General features: G+C 36.7%; 1 protein-coding gene across 5 annotated transcripts in view; it reads left to right on the plus strand.

Annotated features, from left to right (window-relative positions):
* The window catches only part of STAG1 (STAG1 cohesin complex component), a 505,242-nt gene that overhangs the window by 330,083 nt on the left and 153,528 nt on the right, over window positions 1-21,631 (plus strand). For all 5 annotated transcript variants that reach the window (XM_070466701.1, XM_070466702.1, XM_070466703.1 and 2 more), the window contains 2 exons: window positions 5,488-5,639; window positions 7,564-7,637. In XM_070466701.1, coding sequence (XP_070322802.1) covers window positions 5,488-5,639; window positions 7,564-7,637 — 226 coding nt within the window. The remainder of the gene's footprint in view (window positions 1-5,487; window positions 5,640-7,563; window positions 7,638-21,631) is intronic.

A 21,631-nucleotide genomic window follows, 5' to 3' on the forward strand; every position in this document is an offset into this window, starting at 1 on the left:
GTGAGCTCTTCAGAGAGGCCTAACCAGCCTGTTTGCTCTCTCTCCTTTTTTGTTGTTGTTTTTCGGTTGCTTAGTCATGTCCAACTCTTTGTGACCCCGTGAACTGCAGCACACTAGGCTTCTCTGTCCTTTCCTGTCTCCTGGAATTTGCTCAAACTTATGTTCATTGAATTGATGATGCCATCCAACCATCTCATCCTCTGTTGCCCCTTTCTCCTCCTGCCGTCTGTCTTTCCCAGCACCAGGGTCTTTTCCAGTGAATCGGCTCTTCACATCAGGTGGCCAAAGTATTGGAGCTTCAGCAATCATCCTTCCAATGAACATTCAGGATTAATTTCCTTTAGGATTGGCTGGTTTGAACTCCTTGCTATCCAAGGGTCTCTCAAGAATCTTCTCTAGCATCACAGTTCAAAAGCATCAATTCTTTGGCACTCAGCCTTCTTTATGGTCCAGCTCTCACATCCATACGTGACTGCTGGAAAAACCATAGCTTTGATTACACATACCTTAGTCGGAAAAGTGATGTGTCTGCTTTTTAATACACTGTCTAGGTTTGTCATACCTTTTGTTCCAAGGGGCAAGTGTCTTTTAATTTCATGGCTGCAGTCACTGTCCACAGTGATTTTGGAGCCCAAGAAAATAGCCTGTCACTATTTTTCCATTCCATTTTTCCCCATCTATTTGCCATGAAGTGATGGGACCGGTTGCCATGATCTTCATTTTTTGAATGTTGAGTTTTAAGCCAGCCTTTTCACTCTCCTCCTTCAAATTCATCAAGAGGCTCTTTAGATCATCTTCATTTTCTGCCATTGGTATGGTGTCATCTACATATCTGAAGTTATTGATATTTCTCCTGGAAATCTTGATTCCAGCTTGTGCTTCATCCATTACAATGTTATCTAGCATTTTGCACGATATACTTTGCATAGAAGTTAAATAAGCAGGGTGATATTATATAGCCTTGACATATTCCTTTACCAGTTTTGAACTAGTCAGTCAAAATTGTTGGTTCTAATCTAATTAGTCTGGTTCTAACTGTTGCTTCTTGACCTGCATACAGGTTTCTCAGGATGCAAGTAAGGTGGTCTGGTATTCCCATTGCTTTAAGAATTTACCACAGTTTGCTGTGATCTACACAGTCAAAGGCTTTAGCATAGTCAGTGAAGTAGAAGATGTTTTTCTGAAATTCCCTTGCTTTTTCTATGATGCAACGAATGTTGGCAATTTGATCTCTGGTTCCTTTGAGTTTTCTAAATCCAGCTTTTTTTCTGTAATTTCTTGGTTTATGTACTGTTGAAGCTTCAGTTCAGTTGCTCAGTCATGTCCAACTCTTTGTTACCCCATGGATTGCAGCACACCAGGCCTCCCTGTCCATCACCAACTCCCGGAATTTATTCAAATTCAGGTCCATTGAGTCGATGATGCCATCCAACAATCTCATCCTCTGTCATCCCCTTCTCATGCCTTCAATCTTTCCCAGCATCAGAGTCTTTTCAAATGAGTCCGCTTTTCACATCAGGTGGCCAAAGTATTGGAGTTTCAGCTTCAATATCAATCCCTCCAGTGAACATTCAGGACTGATCTCTTTTAGGATGGACTGGTTGCATCTCCTTGCAGTCCAAGGGACTCTCAAGAGTCTTCTCCAACACCATAGTTGAAAAACATCAATTTATCGGCGCTCAGCTTTCTTTATAGTCCAGCTCACATCCATACATGACTACTGGAGAAACCATAGCTTTGACTAGACAGACCTCTGTCAACAAAGTAATGTCTCTGCTTTTTAATGTGCTGTCTGGGTTGGTCATAACTTTTCCTCCAAGGAGTAAGCGTCTTTTAATTTCATGGCTGCAGTCACCACCTGCAGTAATTTTGGAGCCCAATAAAATAAAAGTCAGCCACTGTTTCCACGGTTTCTCCATCTATTCGCCATGAAGAGATGGAACCAAATTCTACGATCTTTGTTTTCTGACTGTTGAGCTTTAAGGCAACTTTTTCACTCTCCTCTTTCACTTTCATCAAGAGGCTCTTTAGTTCTTCACTTTCTGCCATAAAGTTGGTGTCATCTGTATACCTGAGGTTATTGATATTTCTCCCGGCAGTCTTGATTCCAGCTCGTGCTTCATCCAGCCCAGCGTTTCTCATGATGTACTCTGCATGTAAGTTAAATCAGCACGGTGACAATATACAGCCAATGTACTCCTTTCTTTATTTGGAACCAGTCTGTTGTTCCATGTCCACTTCTAACTGTTGCTTCCTGACCTGCATACAGGTTTCTCAAGAAGCAGGTCATGTGGTCTGGTATTCCTCTCTTTCAGAATTTTCCACAGTTGATTGTGATCCACACAGTCAAAGGCTATGGCATAGTCAAAGGATTTTGCACATTACCTTGCTAGCATATGAAACTAGTGCAATTGTGTTCTGTCCTTTCTACCATACTTTATTTTTCTTAACCATATTTTATTTTTTTAACTGATAGATTTTTTTTTAATATTATCTATTGATACGTTGCCTTCTCCTCACGAGACAATAAGTTTATGGAAGCAGATACTGTCTCATTCACTTTTCAGCTTCTGATACTCAGAACAGTGCTTAGTCTGGATTGGCAGATGAATGGGAAGCACTAAATAAGTATTTTTTGTGGCGAAAGACTGGTTTTAACATTACATTCTTAGTGTCATTTTGTTAAGACTCAATATATATAAGATTATTCTGTCATATTGTTATAAAAATTTCTAAAAACTTACTTTCAAATTTATACTTTTTTTTTTCTTACAGCAAGAAACATTTATTTTTCTCACTAATAAGTTTATAGTTTTTCTTGGAAGTCTCTATGGACTAAATAGGGATTAGCTGGCTAGACTCTAGGCTGCAAGTGTGTTTTGACTCCAAGCTGCAATTTGGATTAGATGTGCTTAAAATTTCTCTCTTCTGGAATCAGCAGCTCCCTAGAGCATGTTCTTGTTATGATTTTAACAGAAGCACAAGAGGCCAAACCAAATCATTTAACAACAGATTTATACTTTACTGAACTGGTAACAAGCCATTTGTATCGTGTACATATCTGCATAGCACACTCTTAGTAGTACGGCAAGAGAACAAGTTTGTCATTCCATAGCTAACCTTTAGAATGTGAATGCTAAATGAAGTATTCCCTTTGGTAAACAAAGAGAAGACACTTTGAAAGTCCAATCATAGGCCAGGCTGAGTTCCTATAGGATTATTAATTTATAAAATTCTTTTAATAATACCAGTAAACCGTAATTCATGCTCACTTTATGCAGGAATGAGTCTTTTTTCAGGGGACTGTCATCCTTATCACAATCCCCATATTGTATCTATATTGTTAAGTTAGGAGTCTTCTTCACTAGCTGTATTTGCTTGTATGTTGATATTTAAGGTGAAAATAAAATTTCAGTGAAGTTTAAATTTTACATATTCATAAACATTAAATACTGCACTATCATATCTAATATATTTCTAAAAATATACTGATCATTTTACATTTCTTCTCTTTTAGTATGTTGATATATTTTGTTGTTGATATATACTAGAGTGTGAGAAGGGTCATTACACAACCAACAGTTGGGGAGTTTGGAATCTGGGGTCACAAGGCAATATAACAAAACAAAAAGCGGTTAAGTTCAAGAGCATTAATGTCTCAGCTTCCACTGATTTATTCCAGACAGTGTTGGTGTAAATTTAAATGCGTTCCAACTCCTTGATCTTCAAGTCATTTTATTTTAGAAGTCTAGAAGTATAAACGGAATTAAACTCCATTTGGGTAGGAGCTTATGACTTTGTATGCTTAGGGCAAACTCCCTTAAAATATTATCCCTAAAAGAAAAGTTATTCTTGACTTAGGCAGTTTGAATGCCCCTGATCAGTTGTGTCTTTGAGATATTCTTTATTATACAGGTTAATTTTAAAAGTACTTTTAGCTTTCAGCAGTATTCTACTGACAGTGTGTAAAATGCTGTCAAATCACTAGCCTATATTTTGAAACACAAGATTTCTCAATATATTATATTTAGATGTTGTATCTCAGGAAAAGATAAACATTTTAATTTAAATACATTTCTAACAGCTCACTAACTTAAATGCATTTTGTTTTTAGGATTTTTGTCTTATATTTTGGTTTGAGGGCAGTATCAACTGATAATATCCAAAACGTAGATAGAGTTTCAGAATAATGTGTGTATGTGTGTAGATGAATAGATAGATATAGATGCAGCATTATGTCTATGTGTTTATATGTAATTAAAGGAAATTTTGGAAGTTTTAAAAGAAATGCAGGCTCATTTAATTATGTATGTGTTTGTATTGGTTCTTCCAAAACACTCAGTAGTAACTGAGCATTCATATTGCAGATAAGTAAACTAAGGGAAAAAAGGGAAGATTATTTTTCCATCACAAGTTCTTCTGTTCCTTTTAACAGATTTTCCTATACTCTCATCATCTCAATGATGAAACTGAATAGGAATAGACAAAAGATTAAGTATTGTGTCATACCTGTTACTCAGAGGATTTGAAGCAGAAGTTTGAAAATATTTTAAAAGATTTGTAAATACAGGTGAATGTTTAAAAGTACATGAACACTTTGACTGAGGAAAATAGATCAATAAGAAATTCACAAAATATGTTTTTGATGAATTTAATGTGTTTCATAGGTTCAGTCCATTTTTCAGGAATCAAAAGTTATGTCATTCACTGAGGTGAGGAACACAGGGAAAGATCCATCTATGGGAATAAAAGTCATGAATTGACTGTACACAGCTGAGACACCTCTGAGGCCTCTAAGCACAGGTATTAAGGAAGCAATTGCATACACAGAACTGGTAGCCAGAAGTGAGGTCTAAAAGGCTTGGTTAGTGTTCTTGCCTGAAGAATCCCATGGACAGAGGAGCCTGGTGGGCTACAGTCCATAAGGTTGCAAAGAGCTGGATACGACTGAAGTGACAGAGCACACATGCACACACTTAGATTTGTGTATGTTTGAAAGTGAGGGAAAGGAGTTTTTGAAGATATTATTTAAGCTCTTCATGCTGATAATTAGAATGAGTCAGTTGCAGGGGTGAGGGTGGTGTTTGGGTTTGGGATTTTTTTTTTGTTATTGTTACTTGTTTGTGTCTGCATCATGCAGCTTTCAGGATCTTAGTTCCTCAACCAGGAATTGAACCCAAGGGCCATGGTAGTAAAGGTGCCAATTCCTAGCCACTGCACCACCAGAGAACTCCCAGGATGAGTCTGCTTTTCGTAGGAGCATTGTTAAGCCAAGCTTATAGGGACACTGAGACAGAGATAATTTTTGCAGACTAAAATGATGACTTTATTTCCATAATATAATTTTTCTTTTTATTTTAACTATGCCTAGATTATAAAACATAGAAGTTGACTAGTTTCCTTCCATCATCCATTTCTGTTACAAAATTGTAAACTTTTGAAGTTCTGATTCACAGATGAATACTATAATCTTCCTTTACTTCATAGCCATGAAGCTCATGACTGCTCTGGTGAATGTTGCCTTAAACCTCAGTATTCATCAGGATAATACACAGAGACAGTATGAAGCTGAGAGAAATAAAATGATTGGGAAGAGAGCCAATGAAAGGTTGGAGTTACTACTTCAAAAACGTAAAGAGGTAAGTTTCACAGTAACTGAGATTCTTCAGTTTGTTTTTTAAAGCTAGATTATTTGATCTCAAAGTTTTCAAATGAATATGGCATTTTATTCCAGCCAGTAGTTATCTGAGTGCGGTATGATGGCAGAAGAGTATCACAAAACAACCCTGTTTATAAAGAAGATAGTCTGAGAGTTAGATAACTCAGAAAGATTATCAAGCTATGAACCCAGAAAGCACAGTAAATACTAACATCAGAACTAGGGGCCAACAAAGTTGCATTCCACAGGAAAGCCAAAGACTGTATAGTTGTAGATGAATGAGACATTTCTGTGAATAATACGGTTGGCCCCAATTTTATAGTGAAAGTTTCGTATATGGGTTGAAAATGATTTTAAAATGGATTTTTATAGGCAACATTTTCTCATCCAATCAGAAATAAAATTTTAGATGTGCAGTATTAATCTCTGTTTTAACTTGAAAAAAGAATAAGATCTCAGTGCTATAAACACATCGCTGTCAACAAATACTGGGTTATAACTGGCAATAAGAAGGAACAAGCTTACGATTGATTCAATCATAGTCTATGATGTATTGGAGGGCTCAGGTATCTGTTATAGCAGATACCACAAACTGATTTTTCTTTAGGACAGAAATTTATTGTCTCACAGTTGTGTAGGCTGGAAAGTAGAAGTTAACTCTAATCTTCACATGGCCTTCTCACTGTGTCTAAGTTTCTCCTTATAAAAAGGAGACATCAGGCATATTAGATTTGAGGTCCATCCTACTCCATTATGACTCCAAGTTAACTAATTACCTCTGCTACAACCCTATTTCCAAATAAGGTTTGAGGTCTAGGAGTTAAGACTTCTCTATATGAAGTTTTGAGGAACACAATACAACTCATAGCACATTCCATACTAGAAATAATTGTAAATAAGTTATGGAATTGTTCTTTAGTAAGTCCTGCTAACCAAACTGCATACCTCTTATATAAATTATTAAGTTTTTATATAATAAAGGTAGAAAAAGTAAATTTAAAGTAAGTTTCAATAATTTGAATGATTCCCAAACTTAATTCAGTAAAACTGAAAATAAAGCGTATAGCAAAAGAGGAGGTCTGAAGGCATTTTATTGTCACAGTATTAAATATACTTTTTGTATAGCTGGTTTTATTCCTTTTGAGTAGTAATTGAACTCAGATTTTAACTCCAGTGAGTAGTAATGCCTGAAATTTCTTTATCTCTTTTCTATTGTATTTATTTTGTTGTTGCATTTCATCACTAATGGCTAAGATGCTTGCTGCCTTGTATTCATCCTATATTGGGAATTTAACCTACACTTACTTTGAGGCTAATCAGATGTAGACTAATATTTGGATACTTTAGGTAGAATAGGAACTTTCCCGTACAATGGCAAATATAATAATCAAGAATTATCTGTTACTGAGAGAAGTAAAACCAAGCAGGGGACCTGGTTTGCACAGGAGAGGTATAGAAATTGAGGCCTGTTCCCAAAGCAGATGTTATTTTGTGATAGTCATCTGGTCACACTTAAACCTACCACTCTTTTTTAGTCATTGTGTAATACATGTTGCTGCTGCTAAGTCACTTCACTGGTGTCCGACTCTGTGCGACCCCATAGACAGCAGCGCACCAGTCTCCCCTGTCCCTGGGATTCTCCAGGCAAGAACCCTGGAGTGTGTTGCCCTTTCCTTCTCCAGTAATACATGTTGAGAGAGACAGAAAGAGGTTCTAAGCCAACATAGTAAAGCTGTAGAACAAATGAAAGGATCTTGGTAATTTAAGACATCTGTTGCACAATACTTAAGAAAAAAGATTGAAAATTACACAGAATGAGAATAATCATGAATTTAAAATAATTGGAACTCTTTATTTCAAATAAAATTATTAGTATTTTAATTTATATTTATTTCTCATTTCAGCTACAAGAAAATCAGGATGAAATCGAAAATATGATGAACTCTATTTTTAAGGGTATATTTGTTCATAGATACCGGTAAGGGATTTCAAAAATCATTTAGATTTTTAGCTTAATTTGTTGCTTCTTTGTAGTCCTACTCAATTATAAAAACATAAACTCTTTAATTACTTGTTTCATTAGCTAGAAAGCACCTTTGTATATGAAAGCTGAATAAATGTCATGCTATTAACTGTGGTCAAAATTGTACCACAACTATCACTGACATGTTCTTCCAGATTCAGAATATATTCTGTTAGAGACTTCCTATGTACTTGCATTTGTACTAATTTCATTTTAATTAATAAGATATCAGTAAGTTAATGTGGCCTTAATATGGTTTCATTATCTTCATTTTTGAAAGAATTAAATTCCATGCTTAATGCCCCATTGTACACATCTTATTATATGATCAAATTAACCAGCAGTGTTTTAAAAATTGTCATGGGAGAGATGTGTACAGGAAAAGGCACCTCTGCAGTTAATGCAGCATCTCTGTAATATCATTCTTCTTTACCTTCAACTATATACATGAAAATAGGAGCAAAATATTCCTGAAGTATTTTTGTCATCTTCTATTGCAAGTGTCTCTCTGTAAAACCTGTGAACTTTAAAAATATAAACTACATGAGTGTATGTCATAGAGAATTAATGAATCAAATACATATGCTTGTTGCTTTCTGTTAGTCATGATGTTTACATAAATAAGACACAGATACAGATAATAGGACTGTTTTTTTTAGACACATTTGAAACTTGTGATGGGCCAGTTAATTTTAAAAGTTAATTAAAACAGAAAGTAGGGGGAATTTTTCTTTTTAAGGAAAAATTGTAACTTTGATAATTTACTTTAAATCATTTTGATGTCATTCAAAATATAAAACTCTTGAAATAGAACCAAGGCTTTTACTTTGAGGGTGGATTCTCTGAATGGAGAATCACATGCTCTTCCTTGCATATACTGGGCTTTCCTGGTGGCTCAGCTGGTAAGGAATCTGCCTGCAAAAAAAAGAAAAAATCTACCTACAATGCAGAAGGCCTGGGTTGGGAAGATCCCCTGGAGAAGGGAAAGGCTACCCACTTCAGTATTCTGGCCTGGAGAATTTCATGGACTGTATAGTCCATGAGGTCACAAAGAGTCGGACATGACTGAGCGACCTTCACTTCATAATAAATTATCATCAAATTAATTTTCAAAAATGCAAGAATTTCCCTATCCCTGCTGTGCAGTCTTTTTTGACTTCCCTGGTGGCTCAGTGGTTAAAGATTCTGTCTGCAATGCAAGAGACGCAGGAGACATGGGTTCGATCACTAAGGTAGAAACATCTCCAGGAGAAGGAATCAACATCCCCCTCCAGTGTTCTTGCCTGCAAAATCCTATGGACAGAGGAGCTTGGCAGGCTGCAGTTCAAAGGGTTGCAGAGAGTTGCACATGAGTGAGTGACTGAGCATGTACATACATACATAAATATAATTAACATAAAATAAATTGTACATTTAAATGCATAATTTAATGTTTTGGCACATACACACACACACACACACACACACACACACACACACACACACACCTGTAAAAGTCACAGGCAGGGTATGTCCATATCCTGAAAAGATTTCTCATAACACTTTGTAATTCCTCCCTTCCTACCACTCTTCACCTTCCCCATCCTTAAGCAATCATTAATCAGCTAACTGATTTGTTTACATTTTCTAAAATTTTATAGAAATAGAATTTACATATTGTACTCCTGATTCTCTTTCTTGTCTCCTTCTGATTTCTTTCACTAATAAAATTAAAGTCTTCCATTCTTAAGATTGAACTATAAGTTTTTCATAGATTAACTTTGTTGAGTTCAGGAAGTTTCGTGTCTTGTCCTGGTTTTCTGAGATTCATTAGGAGTAAATGCTGAATTTTGTCAAGTACTTTTCTCCATCTTTTGAGATCATTTTGTGGTTTTTCTTTTTTAATACTATTAATGTGGTGAGTTAATTTGGTTGATTTCTCATATGTTAACTCAACCTTAAGTTCTTGGGATAAAACCCACATAATCATGATGTATTATTTTTCTTCATTTGAATGTTTTTATCACTGTAAATTCAGATTTATATTTCAAAGTACAAATGATTTACAGTATCATATTTCTGGTACACAGCAAGTGACTTGGATACACACACACACACACACACACACACAAATTCACACACACATGCTTTAAGTTCCCTACATGAGCATGAGTTCTGTCCTGAGAGCAAATTTTTAAGTCCAGTGAGTTGATAAGTCCAACAAAGTTACCCTGAACCCCTAACTAACACAATTGGCTATATGGCTATATGGTACAGTACTGTACTTAGTCACTCAGTCATGTCCAACTCTTTGCAACCCCATGGACTGTAGCCACCAGATTCCTCTGTCCATGGGGATTCTCCAGGCAAGAATACTGGAATGGTTGCCATGCCCTCCTCCAGGGGGTCTTCCCAGCTCAGGGATCGAACCCAGGTCTCCTGCATTGCAGGTGAATTTACCAGCTGAGCTACCGGGGAAGCCCATATAGTACAGTACCATAGTGTAATAGTTTTGTAATACTTCTATACACGAGTAATACACAAAAACAAACAAACATTTTTAATGTTTACAGTATTGTAAAAAGTACAGTATTACAGCAGCTGACATACAGGAGTTGGCATCAAGTGAATAAGCAAGAAGAGGTGCTGACTATAGGAGGGAGGAAGGTCAGGAGATGGTAGAGCTGAAGGATTGTCAGCAATAAGAGAGAGCAAGGGTGCAATTTCACTCACACCTGATGATGATTGCACAGTTTCTGGTTTCTTGCGGGTCTCAGTTCTGTGTACTCTCTTGGGGAAAAAAAAAGATCCCGTGATATGTGGGTAGTAGCTCTCTTTTTCTTACCATAGATGACACAGTACCACTGGATTCCTTTCTGAACCGCTGCTGCAAGCTTCATGTACTGATCCACATTAAGGTCCTGTGCCTACAAACAAATAACACTTCCTCAAATAAAATCCCCTTGCCATTTCCCGCATTATGGATCTCTTCAGTCTTTGAGTTACTTCTTTCTTGTCTTTGTTTTTTCTCTGAGCTTCCAATTCCTGGCACTTCTTAGCATTACCACTTATATCACCGCTGCTCTTATGCTTACTTCCAGACATCCTGGACTGACTTAAAGATCCTATACTACTGTACTCTATACAGTATTGCACAGTGAGGTACAGAAAAGAACAACCAGTTGTAGAGGATGCACACACATGACAATGTATGCCAGACATGTGAACTAACTTACATAAATTGGACATGCAGACACATGTTCTCATCTTTGAAATTTCACAACTTGCATGTTTATGTGGAGGGCACTCACTGTACATGAATGTAGATCTATTTCTTTTTCCTGATTCTTTTGCCATGTTGTTCATTCGCTAAGTCATGTCCAGATCTTTGTAGCCCTATGAACTGCAGCATGCTAGGCTTCCCTGTCCTTCACTATCTCCCAGAGTTTACTCAGACTCATATCCATTGAGTCAGTTATGCTGTCCAACCATCTCATCCTCTGTTGCCCGCTTCTCCTCCTGCCCTCAATCTTTCCACACATCAGGATCTTTTCCACTGAGTCAGCTCGTCCCATCAGGTGGCCTAAGTATTGGAGCCTCAGCATCAGAACGTCCCATGAATATTCGCTGTTGATTTCCTTTAATACACTGTCTAGGTTTGTCTTAGCTTTACTTCCAAGGGGCAAGCATCTTTTAATTTTGTAGCTGCAGTCACTATCCGCAGTGATTACGGAGCCCAAGAAAATAAAATCTGTCACTGTTTTTACTTTCCCTCCAAATATTTGCCATGAGGTGATGGGACCAGATATCATGATTTTTGCGGGGAGCCAGCCTGACTGCTCAGGCTCCTTCTTGGCTCTGAGAGAGATCAAGAGGTCCCTCTCTGTCCCGCCACCCCTGATTTATTAAAGCACAGGTTGGCCTTTCTCACCTCCCTCAAGGAAATTGCTGTAGCGATCTTTCACCTGTTTTCCTGGTGCTGATAAACTCGTCATGATTGAAGCCTGTTATCTATCCAGTTAATGATCTATTGATCTCAGTCATGTTGGGCGCTAGGGTGATGCTTTACTGATCTTAAGTGGAGGAATTTAAAACATCTGTGCCTGTAGCTCTGCACATATGCAAACCTTTAATCTATTAGTAACTCCTGTTAGCATATATACAGGTGTGGTATTCTTCAATAAAGTTGGCAGAGTCAGATGCAAGCTGACTCTGTCCCTCTCAACCCCATCTTTCTAAGTCTTTCTAAGTCTGTCTAAGTCTTTCTGAGTCTTTCTAAGTCTGTCTGAGTCTTATTTTTCTTAGGTACTCTGGTAATTGCGTTCTCGACCAGTTCGTTTGCCGGCAGGCTCCGGCAGATTTTCACTTTTTAAATGTTGAGGTTTAAGCCAGCTTTTTCATTCTCCTCATTCACCCTCATCAAGAGACTCTTTAGTTCCTCTTCACTTTCTCCCATTAAAGTGGCAGAAGATTTGTGCACTGTGTAGAGAAGGTGCTGTGACTAATCAAAGATGTCAAAAGTGGTTTGCAAAGTTTCACGCTGGAGATTGCTTGCAGGAAATGCTCCAAGGTCAGATAGAGCAGTTGAGGTCGATGGCAGTCAAATCAAGACTTTAATTGAAAACAATCAATGTTATACCATTCAGGAGATAGCTGAGATACTCAAAATATCTAAATCAAGCATTGAAAATCATTTCCACCATCTTGGTGATGTGGAATGGAAGAGATCTTAGGACAAGTGAAATGAACCAACCCCAACCACACCAAAGGCCACTCTTCATCCAGGGAAGGTTATGTTGTGTATATGGTGGGATTGGAAAGGAATCCTACTAAGAGCTCCTTCCAGAGAACCAAGCAGTTCCAACAAATACTGTTCCTAGTTAAACCAACTGAAAGTAGCCCATGATGATATGCATACAGAATTAGTTGACAGAAAACGCATAATCTGTTTCATCATGATAACACAAGACTACATGTTTCCTTGATAACAGATAAAAACTCTTACAGCTTGACTGGGAAATTCTGATTTATCCACTGTATTCAGCAGACATTGTGCCTTCAGATTTCCATTTATTTTGGTGTTTCCACAGTTCTGTTAATGAAAAAATTCAATTCCCTGAAAGACTGGACCAGAAAATATACCTGGAACAGTTCTTTCCTCACAGTAATAATAATTTTAGGAAGAAGAAATTACGAAGGTGCCTGAAAAATCATAGAAGATAAGAGACTTTTTATTTTGCCTTTATCAGTGAGCTTTTCAATTTTGTCAGTTTTGTTTTGTTTCCAGTTGTGGCCTTTTCTTTTCAGCCTGGAGAACTTCTTTCAACATTTGTTGTAAAGCTTGTTTGCTGGTGCTGAATTATTTCATCTTTTGCATGTCTATAAAGCTTTTGATTTGTCCATCAGATCTGAGCAAGAGCTTTGCTGGTAGAGTATTCTTTGCTATATGCTTTTCTCTTTTGTCACTTTAGGTATATTGTGCCACTCCCTTCTGGCTTGCAGTTTCTGCTGGAAAATCAGCTGATAACCTTATGTGAATTAACTTGTATGTTGTTTGTTGCTTTTCCCTTGTTTTTAATGTGCTCTCTTTAACTTTAACTTTTGTTAATTGGTTACAGTGTGTCTAGGTGTGTTCCTGTGTGGAAATTTGGGTGACTGTTTTCTTTTCTTGGTTAGGAAAGTTTCTAGCTCTTCAAGTTCTTCCTCAACCTCTCCCCTCTCTTTATGGGACCCCTATAACGTAAATATTAATCTGCTTGATGACTTCCCAGAATTCTCCTAAACTTCCTCATTTTATATCATTTTTTTTTCTATTCTGTGGCAGTGATTTTCACTACTCTGTCTTCCAGCTGATACATTCTTCTACCTCGTGTCATCTACTGTTGATTCCTCCTGTTATATTTTTCATTTCAATTACTGTATTCTTCTGTTTTGCTTATTCTTTATATTTTCTAATTCTTTGTTAAAAATGCCTCATTTCTCGCTCCATGCATCCATTCTTCTCTCAGTACCTTTCGTCATCTTTACAATTATCACTCTGAACCCTTAGGTAGATTGCCTGTCTCCACATCTCTTGGTTGTTCTTCTGTGGCTGTATCTTGTTCTTTTGTCTGAAACATATTCCTCTGTCATATCATTTTGTCTGAATTGCCATTTGTATGTGTGTAATAGGTTGATTACATTTCTCAACCTTGTGGAAGTGTGGCCCTCTGTAGGATATGTCATATAGTTCCAAGCAGTGCACGCCTCTCTTCTAAGGACCAGGGTTCAGCTGGCCTGCATTTGGAGATTCAGTCTGCAAGTTGCCTGACTGTAGTTTTATTGCTTCTGTTGTCTGCCCTCTGGTGGGTGAGGCTGGTCTAGAGGTTTGTGCAGGATTCTTAGTGGGAGGAGTAGAGCTGAGTTTTGGCCCTCTGATGGGCAGAGCTGGGTCTTGACCCTCCAGTGATTAAGGCCATGTCTATGGGCCTGTATTTAGGTGAATGTGGGCTCAGGAAGTCTTAGGCAGCCTGTCTAGTGACACATCCCCACCCAGTTAGTTGTTTTGCCTGAGGCATTCCATTACTAGAGTCTACAGGCTGTTGGATGGGGCCAGCACTTTGTATTAATGAGCATTTATGCATTTATGCAGATGAATACTCTGATATGTCTGTCTAGTGTCTGCGTCCCCAGAGTGAGCCTTAGCCACCCTCCCCAACTCCCCAGGAAACCCTCTAATACAAGCAAGAAAGTCTGGCTCCTGTCAGATTACTACTTTTGCTCTTTGTCCCAGTGCACATCTGATTTTGTGTGCACCCTTTAAGAGTGAAATCTGTTTCCCCCAATCATGTAGAACTCCTGTAGTTAAGCCCTGCTGTCCTTCAAAGCAAGGTGCTCTGGGCACTCCTCTTCCCAAGTGTTGGACCCTCAGCCTAGAGAGCCTCCTACAGAGAACCTCTGTAGTATAATTATTCTCCAGCATGTGGATTGCCCACCTGGGGTATGGAATTTGATTATATTATGAGTCCGTCCCTCGTACCTGTCTTACTGTGTTACTTCTTTATGTCTTTTGTTTTACAAAATCTTTTTTGATGGATTATACTCTTCACAGGTAGTTGTTCTGTACATTGTTCTGATACTCATGTGCGCATGAGAGGAGGTGAGTTTCAGATCCTTCTACTCCACCATCTTGGCTGCTCCTCTCTCTGTTATTCCTTTTTTTTTTTTATTGTTGGATGTCATTTGCTGAAATTTTCCTAGGAATTTTTCCATCTGTATTTAAGAGGATATATATATATATATATATTATATATTATTATATATGTATATGTATATATATATTATTATATATGTATATATATTATATAAATGTGTATATATATATATATACACACACATACATATATAAGTTTTTAAATTTCATTCGGATACCTCTTGACTGCTTTTGGTACCAGGGAGATGCTGGCTTTGTAGAATGAGTTGTGATTATTCTTTCCTTTTTAATTTTCTGGAGCAGTTTAATAATTCAGTATTATTTCTTCTTTTGATAGGAATTAAACTATTGGGTCCTGGAGTTGTCTGTTTAGGAATGTTTTAAACTACAGATTAATTTTTTTTAGTAGTTTTAAGCCTGTTCAGTTTGTTTTACCAAAAAAATATATATATATATTCATCTAAGTTGTTGAAGTATATTCAGCAAGTATCAACATGTGTTTGGTGTTCAGTTGCTAAGTTGTGTCCAACTCCTTTGTAACCCAGTGGATTGCAGCCCTCCAGGCTCCTCTGTCCATGGGATTTCCCAGGGAAGCATACTGGAATGAGTTGCCATTTCCTTCTCCAGGGGATCTTCTTGACCCAGGGATCAAACTTGCATCTCCTGCTTAGTAGGTGGGTTCTTTACCACTGAGCCACCTGAGAAGCCCAAAGTATTAATATAAAGTTATTCATAATATTGGTGGTTGCATATGTCTCTCTCAGGTATCTTCTGTCTAGAGCTAATCAGTTATATAATCAGTTATTTTTTCTTAAGAGAATGATATTTTGGTTCTTCACTGTTCTTTTTTTTCTGTTTAACTTGAGGACTGCTCTTTGTATTATTATTTTCTTTCTTCTGCTTTCTTTAGATTTACTTCCTTTGTCCTTAGTTTCTCAAGGTGAAAACGGAGATTGTTGATTTAATCCTTGCTTTTCTTTCTGCTATAATTCTTTTGTTGTTCAGTCAGTTAGTTGTGTTCAACTGTTTGCGACCCCATGGACTGGAGCACACCAGGCTTGCTTGTCATTCAGTTTCTTGGAGTTTGCTCACACTCATGTCCATTGGGCTTCCCTGGTAGCTGAGATGGTAAAGAGACCTGGGTTCGATCCCTGCGTTGGGAAGATCCCCTAGAGAAGGAAATAGCAACCCACTCCAATAATCTTGCCTGAAAAATCCCATGGACAGAGGAACCTGGTGGCTTACAGTCCATGGGGTCACAGAGTCAGACAATGTCCGTTGAGTTGATGATGCCATCCAACCATCTCATCCTCTGTCAACCTCTTCTCCTCCTACCTTGAATCATTCCCAGCATCAAGGTCTTTTCCAATGACTCTCCTCTTAGTATCAGGTGGCCAAAGTATTGGAGCTTTTTTACTCCTATTATTTTCTTTTAGGCAGTGCTATACCTATTTTCCCTAGATTTGGATGTGTGGTGTTTCCATTTTCATTTAGTTCAAAATACTTTCTAATTTCCCTTTGGGCATATTTTTTTGAACCATGGATTATTTAGAAGTTTTGTGTGTATTTGCAAATATCTCAAAACTTTCTATTATTTTCTCCTAATTTAATTTTGTTTTAGTCAGAGAATATACTTTGTATGATTCAAGTGTTTTTAGGTTTAATAAGATTTCTTTTATGTACTACAGTATGCTCTGTTGTGATAAACTTTCCTTTTGAGTAGGAAAACAGTATGTATCATGCTTTTGTGTTTATGCCAGTTAGGTCAGAGTTGGTTGATGGTTGGTTAAGTCTTTTCTATCCTTACTCATCTTCTACTTTTTATTCTAACAATTATCAAGAGGGATATTATAAGAGTACTTTTTGTATTCTTAATTCTGGTGTGTTATCACATAAGTGATTTTCATAATTTTCCCCAGCCTATGACTTTATTTTCTTTCTTCATGGTACCTTTTGAAGAGCAAAAGTTTTCAAATTCAACACAATAATTTATCCATTTTTCTTCTTTGGTCATGCTTTTGATGTCATATCTGTGAACATTTTGCCTAACCCATTCTTATGCATTATATTCTAGAGGTTTAATCATTTAAATGAATTTATATAAACTATTTTAAGTTAATTTTTGTATATGGTGTATATAAGGGCATAAGTACATTTTTTGCATATAGGTGTTTATTTTCAGAAACACCATTGGTGGAAGGCTGTTCTTCAACTGAGTTCTTTAGCACTTTTCTTGGGAGTCATATTACTATAAATGCAAAGTTTTATTTTTGGATTTTTTAATCTTTTCTTATACGCATACCACCTGTATTGATCTCAGTATTTTGAATTTTTTTTTAAAAGTTTTATTGAGATCTAGTTGACGTATAAGATATGTACGTTTAAATGCAAAGTTTTATTTTTGGATTTTTTAATCTTTTCTTATACCCATACCACCTGTGTTGATCTCAGTACTTTTGAAATTTTTTTTAAAAGCTTTATTGAGATCTAGTTGACATATAAGATATGTACATGTAAGGTGTACAACAAAGTCCTTTGAAACACATATATTTTGAAATGATTAACCTCCAATAAGGTTAGTTAATACCTCCAGCACCTCACCTTTTTTAATTTATAGTTGTGGTAATATTTAAGAATTACTCACTTAGCAGTTTTCAACTGTATAATACAGTATGTTTAACTGTAGTCGCCATACTGTATATTAGGTCCCTGACCCCTTTTTATCATAAACCAGAAATTTGTTCTCTTTGATCAGTACCTCCCCACTTTACCCCACCCTTAGCATTTGGCAACCATCTTTGTACTCTGTATTTCTGCAAGTTCACTGTTTTAGATTCTACATAAAATTGAGAACATAAAATTTTATAATTAGATTGTCAGCCTACGTAGAAGCTTTCTGGAATTTTGATGGAGAATATACAATCAATACTTCAATATGGAGAGAATTGCCTTCCTCATTATATTGCATTTTCCATTCTGTGAGTATAGGTTGTATCTGCATTTACTTAGATATTCTTTAGTTTCTCTTACCAATTTTTATTATTTTCAGTGTATGTTTTTATTGCTTTTATTAAATTTCTTTTTTTTTTATTTTTATTTTGTTATAAATGGGAGTTGTTTCCTTAATTTTTGTTCTAGACTCCTTCTTATCAATATGTTAAAAATATAATTCCTTTATTCCTCAAAAATTGTAAAATATTTTCATCAATTCTGTAGTTTCAGTGTTCTGTTTTTTTAGATTCGGTAAGATTTTCTACATACAGGATCATGTCTTTTGTGAGCAAAGACACTTTTAATACTTACCTTGACTTTCCAGTATAATATTCAATAAAAATTGTGAGAGACAAGTTTACTAGATTCCCTCTTCCAAAAATATACTCTATGTGCATAGAAGAATATATTCTATTTTGTTACACCTTCCCATAGACCTTTTTATTATTATGAAATGTCCTTTTCTAATATGAAATGTCTTTTTCTTAAAGACTTCTTTGCCTGATAACAACATACCTAAAGCTCTTTCCTGTTTACTTGATGTATGACGTTTTTTTTCATCCTTTTACTTACAACTTGCTTGTGTCTTTGAACATGAAACATGTCTCTTATAGAGAGCCTAGAGATGGATATTGGGTTTTAATGATTAAACAGCCTCTTTATTTTCCTTATGGTTGCTACAGAAATTTCATCCCATTAGCATGACTAACTTCACATAAATACAGTTTCTTTGCTTCATTATATCTCCATTTTCTTGTTCTTCCTTTGTAGTATTATCGTCATGTATCTTTTATCTCTGTTTGCTATTGTCTTAACAGTGCCATCTTAACCATAATCCACTATCAAAATCTTATGCTATTCAATGAAATTAAACAAGTTAATGTTCACTCTGTCTTCTCTGTTTACCCTGTTGTTAGTATTTCTAACATTCTTCATTTTCTTCTGTGAATGCGAGCTATTATATAGAGTTATATTTCCTTACAGTTTGAAGGACTTTCTTTCCTGTTTCTTGTAAGGCAAGTGTGCTAGCAGTCTTTCTTTATCTGGATATGCATTATTTCATCATCATTTTTAGAAGATAGATTTGCTGGGTGTAGAATTCTTGGTGGACGATTTTATTTTCCTTGCAATAACTTGATGCCTTTCTGCCACTTACTGTACTTCTTATATTCTGAATAAAAACTCAGTTGTTAGTCTTGCTTTCCCCCTGTACATCATGAGTTACTTTTTTTGTATTGTTCATTTTTCTTTTCTTTCCCATTTTTGTTAGCTTTCCACAGTTTGTTTATCTGTTTAGATGTGGACCTCTTTGTGTTTATCATGAGATTTTGTTGACCTTGGATCTGTAGATTAATGATTTTTATCAGTTTCAGAAGCTTTTAGCCATGGATTCTTCTAATTTTTTTAATTTATTTATCTTGGTTTGGACACCTTTTTTACATATGTTGGTACACATGATACTGTGGCCAAAGTATTGGAGTTTCAGCTTCAACATCAGTCCTTCCAATGAACACCCAGGATTGAACTCCTTTAAGATGGACTGGTTGGATCTCCTTGCAGTCCAAGGGGCTCTCAAGAATCTTCTCCAACACCACAGTTCAAAAGCATCAATTCTTCAGCATGCATCTTTCTTTCTAGTCCAACTCTCACATCCATACATGACCACTGGAAAAACCATAGCCTTGACTAGACGGACCTTTGTTGGCAAAGTAATGTCTCTGCTTTTTAATAATGCTGTCTAGGTTGGTCATAAGTTTTCTTCTAAGGAGTAAGACGTTTTAAAATTTATAAGTAGTTTATGCCATTCTTTCATGCTAATCTTTGGGGAGAGATAAGAAGCCTTCCCCAGTGATCAATGCAAAGAAATAGAGGAAAACAGTAGAATGGGAAATACTAGAGGTGTCTTGAAGAAAATTCGAGATACCAAGGGAACATTTCATGCAAAGATGGGCTCAATAAAGGACAGAAAGTTCATTTTCTTCATGTTTCTTTTATTCTCTCCAGGCTTTCCTGTAGCCTCTTGAACACATGAATTTAGTTGTAACTCTTTTTTACTCTTTATTTTATTAGTTTCATCATCTGCATTATTTCTGGTTTTGTTTGTTTTGATTGATTTTTCTCATTCTTATGAGTCATTTTCTTGCTTCTTTGAATGCCTCACCATTTTTATTAGATGCCAGCCACTGTGGGTTTTGTTGAGTGCCAAACAAGACATTCTGAAAATTATCATCCACTTTTTCCTGGGACATAATTAATGTTTGGTCTTTTCAAGACATTTTTATCAAGGTTTGCAAAGTGGACCAATGCACCATTTTAAAGTTAACTTTACCCAGGTACTAGGGTAAAACATTTTTTGTACTTTTCTTGAATTACAAGGCTTTTCTGTTCTAATTCATTGGAACACAGAAGTATTCCAGGCCCTATATTTGCTCCAGATATTGCCCTATCTGCTCTTTCCATTCTTTCCTCAGCATTGCGTGGTTTCTTCACATGCACATGCTCTTGAGTACTCAGCTGAAGACTTGCTGGGGTCTTTCTGCAGACTTACGGAGCTCACTGTCATGTGCGTCTCAGGTACTATGCCATGTAATAATTTAGCTACCCTGCTGTCTATAGTCCCAGCTCCTTTTCCTCAACTAAGGGAGAGTCCCAGTCTCTGTCTGGGTTCCTATGCCTATACTACTGACCTTCTCAGCCTGACATTCCAACATCTAAAAACTATTATTTTATATATTTTATGCAGCTTTTTTTACTTTTTTTCTAGTAGAAGTATAAACCCTGCCCATCTTGGCTCAGCCATGCGATCTTCAGTGCAGAATCCATTTCATTTTTTTATGATTTTGATTTAGTCTTTAACCCCAAAGTAAGATAGCCTTTATTTTCTTTTAGTGACTCACCCTTTTTGAGTCTTGTGGAAAGTTTTCAGTCTGTTATTATCATAGAAACAACAATTCTTTAATTTCTTACTGTTACCTTTTTTGATTTTTAATTTAACAAGACTTTGCATACTAGCATTGAGTCTGCCATAGCTTAGTTTTCGATTTCAGTATCAGTTCAGTCACTCAGTTATGTCCGACTCTTTGTGACCCCATGGACTGCGGCATGCCAGGCCTCCCTGTCCATCACCAACTCCCAGAGTTTACTCACTAATTTCCATCAAGTCAGTGGTGCCATCCAACCATCTTATCCTCTGTTGTCGCCTTCTCCTTCCACCTTCAATCTTTCCCAGCATTAGGCTCTTTTCAAATGGGTCGGCTCTTCACATCAGATGGCCAAAGTATTTGAGTTTCAGCTTCAACATCAGTCCTTCCAATGAATATTCAGGACTGATTTCCTTTAGGATGGACTGGTTGGATCTCCTTGCAATCCACGGGACTCTCAAGAGTCTTCTCCAACACCACAGTTCAAAAGCATCAATTTTTCGGTGCTCAGCTTTCTTTATAGTCCAACTCTCACATCCATACATGAATACTGATTAAACCATAGGCCTGACTAGACGGACCTTTGTTGGCAAAGTAATGTCTCTGCTTTTTAATATGCTATCTAGGTTGGTCATAACTTTCCTTCCAAGGAGTTAGCGTCTTAAATTTCATGGCTACAATCACCATCTGCAGTGATTTTGGAGCCCCCAAAAATAAGGTCAGCCACTTTTTTTTTTTTTTTAAGTCAGCCACTTTTTCCATTGTTTCTCCATCTATTTGCCATGAAGTGATGGCACTGGATGCCATGATCTTAGTTTTCTGGATATTGAGCTTTAAGCCAACTTTTTCACTCTCCTCTTTCACTT

The sequence above is a fragment of the Odocoileus virginianus genome, chromosome 4 (assembly GCF_023699985.2).
Source record: "Odocoileus virginianus isolate 20LAN1187 ecotype Illinois chromosome 4, Ovbor_1.2, whole genome shotgun sequence".
NCBI classification, from domain to species: domain Eukaryota; kingdom Metazoa; phylum Chordata; class Mammalia; order Artiodactyla; family Cervidae; genus Odocoileus; species Odocoileus virginianus.